General features: G+C 36.7%; 1 protein-coding gene across 8 annotated transcripts in view; it reads right to left on the bottom strand.

Annotated features, from left to right (window-relative positions):
* pde5ab (phosphodiesterase 5A, cGMP-specific, b) overlaps positions 1-11531 on the bottom strand; it is a 43236-nt gene that overhangs the window by 5499 nt on the left and 26206 nt on the right. For all 8 annotated transcript variants that reach the window (XR_013787153.1, XR_013787154.1, XR_013787155.1 and 5 more), the window contains exons 9-16: positions 11113-11197; positions 10191-10366; positions 9013-9063; positions 6159-6305; positions 4455-4580; positions 2522-2616; positions 2361-2448; positions 556-656 (exon numbers count right to left, since the gene is read on the bottom strand). Coding sequence is in view for 5 of the 8 variants with exons in the window: in XM_079464794.1 (XP_079320920.1) it covers positions 556-656; positions 2361-2448; positions 2522-2616; positions 4455-4580; positions 6159-6305; positions 9013-9063; positions 10191-10366; positions 11113-11197 (869 nt within the window). In the remaining 3 variants the exon portion in view is untranslated. The remainder of the gene's footprint in view (positions 1-555; positions 657-2360; positions 2449-2521; positions 2617-4454; positions 4581-6158; positions 6306-9012; positions 9064-10190; positions 10367-11112; positions 11198-11531) is intronic.

Below are 11531 nucleotides of genomic sequence, written 5' to 3'. Positions count from 1 at the left end.
AGTGACAGACAGACAGACAGATCATAAACGAACAGAAGTGACAGAGAGACAGACAGATCATAAACGAACAGAAGTGACAGACAGACAGACAGATCATAAACGAACAGAAGTGACGGAGAGACAGACAGATCATAAACGAACAGAAGTGACAGAGAGACAGACAGATCATAAACGAACAGAAGTGACAGACAGACAGACAGATCATAAACGAACAGAAGTGACAGAGAGACAGACAGATCATAAACGAACAGAAGTGACAGAGAGACAGACAGATCATAAACAAACAGAAGTGACAGACAGACAGACAGATCATAAACGAACAGAAGTGACAGACAGACAGACAGATCATAAACAGACAATCAGCCGAAAACAGAAAAACAGTTTTCACATCATGCTTAGAACGGTCCGGCGTGATGGTGGAAAAGCGCTCATGGATACAGACAGACAGAAAGAGACAGACAGACACTTATACAAGTAAAAATACATGAAAATCCGCTCTGCTCAAACACTTCACAGACTCACAAGACAACAATATCTTTCATTAGTGTGTCTCACTTCATATAGACGGCCAGATCAGTAGCCAGAATGGCCTTTTCTATCATCTTCAGCGTTGTCTTGTACTCCTCCAGAGAAAGACCGCTCAGAATCTGATTCCCCTACATGAGAAAAACACAGAAGATGACTGTTGACACGAGCCATAGAACAACTTTATCACAGCGCAGATTCATCACTTCCCATCAAATATAACACTGTGTTAAAGGGATACACAGATAACACGCTCAGACGCAATGACACAACACACGTCAACTCGCTCAACACTTCTGACCGTCTATAATGTGTGTTAGACCTGAACTCTTATAACCGGGTCCTGAGGAAAGGTCGAGAGAATAAGTGCAATAAGATAAAATAGAGCTAAATAAATGAATATACAAAGGCATAAAGATTAAAGTAAGTCAAATACATGAATTACATTTAAACACCAGTTTGGATAGCATAATAACTGCTGGTTTAACGCTCATCCAATAAGACTCATCAAATAAGACACTTATACAAATATGAATGTCTAGTTTATCATATAAATAGGCTAAATTAGGGCCATTTAATTTATTTCCTTTTTCCATTTTAAGTTCTGTGTTTTCTATTCTTTTAATATACAATAATGATATATTTGTACTATTATATTATTTACAATATAATATAATTGCAGTGAAATTCCTCCTTTTGCAGATACAATGGTGTTTTTGATATATATTTTAAATATTAGTTTAGTAAATATAAGTAAAGTCTAGTGTTTAAAGTTGATCAATTCACTGCTAGAATACTACAATTTATTAAATTAAACATTATAACACAATACAGTGTTTTTAATCTAAATATTCATGTTTACCAGACTTTTATTTTGACGGGTTGTCACAAATAGTGTGTGGTTGACGATATCTTTTCTCTAGCAGTGAAATGCTTATGAAATAAACTCTCAGATCAGCTCTCAGATCAGCTCAGAGTTCATGTCCTTATACAGAGATGCAGATAAATGCACGAGCATCACGCACCACGTGTAGTAATGCGTTAAACCACGCAGGTCATTCACATTCACGCATGTGCGACGTCGCACTGTACAGTCCTGGTTTATAATGTCAGGACCAGTGTTTACATCTTGCTAAGTGGTCTATAAAATGTGATTGATTAAATGTACATAATAAACAGATTTGGTCTCTAAAAACACATTAAACGGATTATATTTATTTAAAAAGAAAACGCATATAAAGACATTTTATTATTTTAAAAACAAAAAATGTACTATTAAATACACATAAATAAATAACACTAATGTTACATTTGAAATCATCATTTTTCACTGTTTGAATTGAAAAAAACCCATAATTTTACAGATTGGTTTACAGATTTTCCACGTAAATATAAAAACAGAATTTTCTCTCTGTTTTCACATTTTGTTTTTAAATACGGTCCAAAAATGTACAATACACAGAAAAAGAGCACATTTACAAGAAAAACAGGGAAAACGTATGTATCCTGTAATTCTACTGGAAAAATATATAAGTTTACGGTATATGTCTGTCAATCCATCTGACAAAAAACTTTTTTACAGTATAGATTTTTCAATTTTAGGATGGGGGTCCCTAACACACAAGGATGATCATACCAGGGGGTCTGTTGTATGTAAGATTGAAAAGCCCTTGTGTTAGATAACAATGAGGTTAATATTAAAAGTGACTCTTCATCAGCTGATGTCATCAGCGTCACTGTAAACAGTGTTTCTGTGCTGCATTTTCACATTAGGAATAACTGAAAACATGCAAGAATGCATTTAATAGAGGGTTGTGTGTGTGTCATGTACTCACAGGTCCGTTGAGGATCATAAGACACTGGTCAAAGTGATGATGCTCCATGGTGGAGTGACAGTAGAGTTGAGCGAGCGGATGTTCACTCCTGTAACACAAACTCATTTCAGTTTGATCTAAACCCATCAAACGAGACACAACACAGCTCAAGCAGCACAAACCTTTTGATGTAGGAGTTATTGACGCCTCTGTGATCTAAATCATGACTCAATGTTGCGATCATCAGAGCCAAAACCTCCAGATCACTCAGATTATTCTGTCAATAAACACACACATCATTGTACCACATCTCAACACTGAACACTAAGAGATCTCAAAGTGATGAGCAGATACTGTATCGACTGTACATTGCATTGCTAATAGTTAGAAAATGTCCGCAAAACATTTAATATCGTTCTGACATTTACACACCCTCAGGTTGTTTCAAACCTGTCTGAATAAATGTCTTGGTTTTCCAATGAACACAAAGAAAGATATTTGGAAGAATGTTAAGAATTATCAGTTCACTTCCATAGTAGGATTTGTTTGCTTCATATTTTTTATCTGTTGAACACAAAACGAACCAACCATTGAATTGTTTTTACTATGGTAGATAATGATGCCCGTGAACTGAAAATGACGAACGTTTTTCCAAATATGTCCATCAGAACAAAGTTATTTATAGAGGAATGAAATTACATTTACATTTAGTCATTTAGCAGACGCTTTTATTCAAAGTGACTTGCAGAGAGTTCGGGGAGCAATAAGCGTCATAAAAGAGGAATAGTACAATAGGTGCTAATACAAAGATACTAGTTTCAACAAAAGAAAGAGACCGATACCTGTAATTATAATTGTTTTACACAAAAAATTCAACAAGGGTGAGTAAACGATGACATAATTTTCAATCCTTTTAAAGCCACAATATTTAAATTTGGACTGAATGCTGGTGTACTTTCGAAACAACAACAACAAAAGGCGAAGCTAAATGACGTTATGTAGGAGAGTGGAATTGTGGGACATCCAGAGGCGTATGGAGATCGGCCATCATGTTGACGGATGAGGTAATGAAGGAATTTGATTTGATGTCATCGTAATGAATTATCTTGCAAGAAACGTGGAATGTAAAGCTACATTAGCGAATGATATTGAACTTTGTCAGTTGATTTGGTAGCGTAATGCTACACAGTTTTACGTGTTTAAAACAGACATACAGTCGTTGTTTATACAGTAAACCACGTTTACGCTTGTTTGTGTTTCCATTACTCGCCAAAGAGTCATCGTGATCCATAATAACAGAACAACAGACGTGCAAGTGATTTTTGGATACTTCATAACAAAATGATTCCGTATTGTGGCTTTAAAGAATTCAATGCTGTGTTGTCAAAGTAGACGAGCACTTTTTAAATACTTTTTATAGGTTCGATATTTGTAAAACCCATTGATGAACATAAAGGATGACCAATAATAATGACTTATGAAATTTGAAGGTTTCAGAAGGACAGCAGCGATAAGTTTACGCTGTTAAATGCTCGCTTTGGGTTAAAGCATCTGCTGCGTGAGTACATGCAAATCTGCCAAACTAGGTTAAACATATGAATTATGTTTAAAAACCATTGGAAAATCTTAGTAAACATGTCATTTGGAATGGCAAATGTTTTATGTTTAGAAAGTTGACTCGACAACAACAGACTGCTCACAATAAACAGCCAACAGACTTTACTACTGAAAGAAGGCAGATCTGTCCGTCCAGAGGAGTTTATAACTGTAAATGATTAACAGCAGATGACATTTACAGTGGAACACACAGTAAAACTGTTCACTTCTATTTCTGCTTTAACTATAAATGGCTCTCGCTGTGAAAAGAAACAGTTCAAGGCTCTCGGGCACTTTAAAAGGATAAAACATTGAAACACAGAACGTTGATTATAAAACTGAATGACACAGATTGAATCATGAATAAACCTCGATACACATCTCGTTGCTGTTCAGTAACCGTACCCAAACACTGGATGTGTTAATAGATGTCAATGTGGTTACTGATTGGTGCCAATATAAACAGAAGCTATAAGGGTCGCCGATGTGACCTTTGACCCGTGTTTTCTATCAACTGACCTGAACCTGCCCGCTTTTAAGAACGGCAAACATGCACTGAGACGTGTTGAAGGCGTGTCTCCAGTTGTGATAGACGACGTTCTTTCTGTAGTTCTTCTTCACGCTAAAAATCCACTGACACAAACTCTGAACGAGAGAGAGAAAGTTACAACTCGTTGAAACAGAGGAAACAGAGTCAAATCTTTAGCAAAACTTTCTTAATGCATGAGACTGGTCATTAGAAAGAAAAATCACAGTGATAGAGATCTCTATAAAGACGTCACTGAGATTAAATCTCATCTGCGTCTCATATATTTCTACCGAGAGCAAGAACAATATCACAAAATCACAAACGGAGCTCAGATTTCAAATCAAGTCCGCAATCAAAAGTCAATATTATTCAAGATGTCAATATTCTAGTACTAGTTACTAAATCATTACTTTCCCCTTAAAAACTAAAGTAAGAGATTACTCTACTATTTTTGGTATTGAATTACAGTTACTTCTGATGTAATTAAATTAAACTCTTTGTGTAATATATGTTTGTGCAATAGTGGAATTTACATCAAAATTCAACTTTAAATCTGTGCTTTAATGTATACATCTCATATTTGGTCAGTTAATACTACTTTATATAGTTTTAAATGATTCATTTGAATGAATTAAAAGAGCCGTTTCATGTCTCTTTGAATCACTTAACTGATCAAGGTTGATATAGGATATAGAAAGTCATTAGTAATAACTTAGTAATAAAATACCTTTTGGAGAGACTCATTTGTACAGTTATCTACATTTATTAACGTTTATATTTACGCATTTATCCAAAGCGACTTACATTGTCCTATACCTTTGTTCCTGAGTGTGTGCAATACCTGGGATCGAACCCATGACCTTGGCGTTGCTAGCGCTATGCTTATCTACTAATTACCATTAAAAATGTATTTAGTAACTCATTACCATTACAGAGTAACCGTCCCCATGTCGGGCTTATAGGCTCATGTTCAGATCTGTTCTGAGGCCAGGTGTTTATTATTATCAGAAGTGTCTGATCGTTGGCGGTGGCCTCTGGTAAACCCGCTTTCATTTACTCTGTCATGCGTAAGTCACGCCCAGAAAACCAATAAAAAGGCCGTCTGAATGTCCTGCCAGGAAGATACCTCACGTCAACACTGAAGGCCATAACTGAAGAACACGGTGATCTGATCTGAGAAACGTAACAGCGCTTTGATCGCATTATTTCCTCTAATAATGCACAGTTTGGTGAACAGAGGGAGATGGAGAAAAGATCGCAACCATGTCTCAAAATGTGCCGACATATCAAAGTCTGTCCGTTTCCATATCTACTTCCATATCTACTTCCATATCTGTACGGTTCATGTTTTTAAAACCAATTTAGAAAAATAAATGAGAGTGTAATTGTTGAAACACACGAAGAGTCTGGAGGTGAAAAATGAACGCAGATTTTAGAGGTCAAATCATCTGGATTTGAGTAAATGTGATGAATAATATTGACTTTTGACTGCAGACTTCACAAATCTGAGCTCGATCTCTTCTGAATCTCCAATGAGATTTCTGACTCTTATTCTGAGAAGAAATATCCGAGACACATGTGAGACTCCATTTAATCTCATCGATGTCTGGGAAGAATAGAAATCAGAAACATCTGTGATTTGTCTTTCTTATAGTCCGCAGACAGACAGACGTGTTTGTAATCTAGGCAGGTACCTTGTATTTAATCTGAAAGTTCTGCACAAGCTTGAGGTCCACAAACATGCGGATGGTTGCCTGTGTGGTCTCAACATCTGTCAGGTCGAAATCACTGAAGCTGAAGTCCAGCAGTCTGAAACTTTGTGCTGAGGGAATGACGGCCGTCTGTGAAGAGAGAAGACAGTATTAAACTAAACTGCTGATGTAACTGAAGATCAATTAGTTTGTTCTTAAGCCATTTAGTTTACAAGGACACAGGAAGTGACCCCGTGAACCATGTTTAGGTTGTTATACACATGTCATAACACAGATTTGAGTCTTCATAAACCATATCTGTTGTTGTAATAATCTCCCAGTCCATATCAGAACTGCCTCAACTTTATATTCTTTTAAGTCTACTCTTACTCGTGTTTCGTCTCCTTGGCATTTAATATCCTTTGACCGGGTATGCGATGATGAACTTGATCCATTTTGCAGTGCGTGTTTTGTATAGTCTGTGTTTCATTTCTTAGTATTTCATTGACCTGTTTTGTCTTGCATACCCTGTACTGCACTTTGGTCGACTTGTTTTAAATGTTCTATTTAATTAAAGTCTTATTGTATTGTATGTATTTATACAAGCAAACACATGCACGCACACGCACACAAACACACATAGGGGATGTGTGAGTGTACACCCAAACCTAAAGACCATAGAAAACTTTTTGCGCTTTTAGATTTAAAAAAAAGATTGTTCTGTACGATTTATAAGCTCTTTGCCCATGGGGAACTCAAGCGTGGTCCCCACGGTGACACGAGTTCCCATGCGTTGATGTGCATTCAGGTTTAGGTCCCCATCGGGATATCAAAATAAGGCCAAACACACACACACACACAGTCCACACACAGAACACACACACACAGTGCACACTCACACAGTACACGCACACACACGCACGCACGCACACACACACACCCACACACACAGTACACACACAGAACACACACACACAGTGCACACTCACACAGTACACGCACACACACGCTTGCACGCACGCACACACACACACCCACACACACAGTGCACACACAGAACACACACACACAGTGCACACTCACACAGTACACGCACACACACGCTTGCACGCACGCACACACACACACCCACACACACAGTACACACACACACACGCACGCACACACACACACCCACACACACAGTACACACACACACAGTACACGCACGCACGCACACACACACACCCACACACACAGTACACACACACACAGTGCACACACACACACATACACACACAGTGAAGGGCAGTAGATCTGCCTGTCTGTCTGTCATTCATAATGAATGAGCTGTGCTCAGCATCATCTGTGTAATCTCTGCTGGAAATACATAACACAGATCCCATATTCATCTAACACTTCTCCAACATTCATTTATACATTTACTTTATATATACACCTTAGATTCCAATCATATATTTCAATGATATTTTTTCATGACCACATATTTCAAATCTCTTAGATACACAATTGCTCCTAAAGCAAAAGAGATTCATTTAAAATCTGTACATGACATTTATTCTTCTGCTGATTTAACCAAAGTAGCCATTTGTTCTTCTAACAATGTTGAAATGGCAGATCATCTGATATGGAGAAGTGAATAAAACAATGAATGATGTGCTTTTGTTAGAAAGTAAACATGCATTATTCTCAGGGAATTTTGGAGAATGCAGTGAGTGATTATACACAAAGCTAAATTTACAAAAACACAACTTCGTTTAAAAAAAATATATATTGTACTCCAAAAGTCTGAAGTTTGAAAACTGCAATATAAAGATTATGAATCATTACATCTGAAACTGAAGGGCATGCTTGCGTGCTGTAAATCTCTTGCACGCCTTATGAATTATTGGTAGAGATAAATCAACACGCTGACTTTGCATCATTAGAGTAATTGATGTAATGAAGGTGAAATGTTTGGCTCTGACTATGATTATGTGGTATTACTGATGACTTTAATGACTCTAATCAGAGCAGGTTTTCCACATCTCCACCTCAGAGCTTGTATCTTAGCAACCTGCATCCTCCAGCAAAATCCCTTTCTCCAGGCGGCTGTCCGGCAAAATAATATTTGAAGAAGTCAACATATATAAACACAGTAAGTCATACCGTGTGCTGTCTTATTCTTTTACTAGCTAATAACTACAGCTCAATTTCCTGAAAACACACAAACCGATTACAAGCTGATTTTCATTAAGTTGTCTGCCAAATGCATGAATGTAAATGTAAAAGGATCATTTACTCATCACTTTTAAACATGGCTCAAACAATGGACGTAAGAGAGACCATATATCCATCTAGAGAAGAGGTCGGGGTGAGGTTATATAAATATGTATGATGCGAAGAGGCCACACTTGACCCTCATGTCAAAGGTCAATTCAGAGCAGAAGATGCAATGCCAATAACTGTTTTCACTGACATGCGTCGTGTCATCTGTTAAGCTCTAGACAGGCCGTGCGTCCGAAATCACATACGTCCGTACTATACAGTCAAGCGTTGTATGTCCTAAACCTCAGTATGCACAAAACAGTAGGCGTGAAATACCCGGAGAGTCTAAAACTTCCTCCAAGATGTGTGAGTTTGCATCGGATGCAACGGGAGCTGAGCAGCATTACAGATTGAGTACAGATTGATGTTAATACGTCATAGGTCAAAGGGCTTACAAGTCACACGACAATAAAAGATGGCGGATGCAGTATGTCCCAAACCTATTCATACCACCCCCACACACACTATAGAAGGTACTGTTTAACGGTCGATCAAGAGTCAGTACGTACTGGCAAAGTCTCAAGTAAGGATGAAGATGAGAGAAAGATACCTGAAGCGCTCGGGTCTCTTCATCTGCAGCAGACGCGTGATACGACAGAACCTGCAGAAACACATGACATTAATCATATTAAAGGGTAAAGCTTATAAACCGTCTCACTTTTATTGCAATCCTCAAGTACCAGGATAATATGTTTCTATATATTTTATATGCATTGTGAAAACCACAAGAAACACACTGAGTTCAACGCTGTTCAAACTTCACAATTGAATACAGGTACAAGAGTTATTACAGTTTTCCTATTTTGTTTTATTCATGTTTTAAGTTGGCTTTGATTGTTATATTTTTAGTTTTCATGTTAATTTCTGTTTCATTTTAGCTGGTTTGTGTTTTTGACATTTTATTTTGTCAAGTTTTTAACAGATATGTGGTTTACATTGTGTTGGCTGTGTGTAGCTCGTGCCAGGTGGATGAACTTTTATACAAGATCCCTGATTATTTCCGTCGGAGCTTTGCAGTTTTATGTGGCGCATTTAGCGCAGGTTGCTTGTAATTCTCTTATATGATTAACTTGCACACTTGGCAAAGATGCTGTTCTAGAATAATGTTACATATTTATTTTTTTATACACACACATACAGTATATGTTAACATGTTTGGTTATGAGTTTGGTTTTGATTTCCAAAAATCTAAAATCATGTTTTTTTTTATCGTGCATAACAATTCATATCAATAAAACTGCAGTTGGTTGGTTTTGATTTAAGACATAATAACTAAAAGATAAATCTATATATGCATATATTTCTCTTTTAAATGCAATTTATGTTTATTTCTTTTTTATATTTTATAGTTAAAAAAACAAGTAGCCTAACTGGTTAATTCAACTTAAAAGTATTAATGTAACACAGTAAATTTGATGCAAACTCATTGCATTTACTAAGATTTGTAAGTTTAAATATCTCAAAATTTAAAGGTAACTAGGCTACTTGTTTTTTTTAAGTTGAAACAACAAATCATTTTTTACAGTGTTGTTTTGTTTCTGTGTTACATTGAAATTGACATTTAAACAATTCATACATTGTTTTTTACATTTGTAAAGCAAAACTGCAATCTGTATGCAACTAACTTGCCCATGCGATTGTGCTTTTTTAAATAATAAAAGTTCCTCAGTTATTCTATGGCGTCTGACCTCTTTTCTGCATTCTTCAGAGATGTGCATTGACACTCACCTCAAGTGTGACCTCTTGTTTAGCCATGGCTCTCTCGACGGCCTCATACATCTGCGTGTTCTGAATGCCCAGGCCACAGAATATAGCGATGGCCTCCAGGAACTGCTCATCATTACGATTAAAGGCTTTGATTCCTCCTGAAGAATCGTCCATCTTATTCAGCAGCTGGCACACACCTGCATTCAAAGGCCAAAACACTTAACAGGGCATCTCTTAAAACAAACCGGTCTTCCTCTGGAAACCCTTTTATCTGGCAACACTTTTGGAAAAAGTCAAGCTTTGCTATTTCCACATTATCTGAAAACAGTTGGGATATGTTCATTTTGCCGTTTAAAGGAAAAGAAAACCTGTTTCATCATTCACCCGTATGTTTCTGTACGCTTTCATTCGTGAAACTGGGTACATTTTGTGAACAGGAACATGACTGCTATTGGGAACAAATAATCAAGTGGAAAGACTTTAAGTACTTTTAGACTGTTCATTATACAAAGCTATTGTCATGATTCAGAAGACTTAGATGTGTAGATACAAAATACAAATACAAACTATTCTTGTATTCTTATCTTTGGGAAAAAAACATTATTTTGTATTCTTTATGAATGTGAACTGTTTCTTAGAGTTTGAGATCATTATAATAAATCGCAAGTTGAAAATCTGTATGTGTATAAGCAAAAGAGGACACGAGAATCAAATATAAACAGACACACCGTCTCAAGCTTTGAATCACTTTCGGTTTGAAAGGGCAATGACTGTCGGACATGAAGAAATGAACCCTTCAAACCTCAGAAAAATAAATAAAAGAAACATTCTTAACTGTAGGACTTACATAGGCTTATGTATCCAACTTGGGAGAGATATGCTCATCGATGAATATCTGATCCTAATAAAGCTTAAGGTTACGTGTGGTATAAAACAGACGTACCGATCACTTTGTCCTTCTTTCCATTCCTAATGGGTGTGCACAAAAGACTTTTCACATGACAGTTCGACAGCTGAAGATTTTCAGTCTATTAAAGTGAGACAAAAAAAGTTAATGGAGTTTAACATTCCAAAAGACATACGGGATAAGATCCCATAGGAAAGAAAAAACACAGATTAAATGTATATATAAATCCCAGAGCATTTTGTACTAAATACTCAAATCGCTCACTCTAATACCACATTTAGCTAAATAATACTGACATTACATTTATGCTGCAGAGCCATAAAACTTAACCATGATCTAAAAAAAGAGCAATAAAAGGTTCCTGTGGCTTTAAAGCGCAGAAATGGGCTGGGTGACTGGATGAATGAGAGTTGTGTTAAAGCCAAAGAACATCCGGATCTCAGAGAGAGATTTCC

The sequence above is a fragment of the Barbatula barbatula genome (assembly GCF_947034865.1).
Source record: "Barbatula barbatula genome assembly, chromosome: 1".
Lineage (NCBI taxonomy): Eukaryota > Metazoa > Chordata > Actinopteri > Cypriniformes > Nemacheilidae > Barbatula > Barbatula barbatula.
This window is presented reverse-complemented; position numbering and strand designations above follow the sequence as displayed.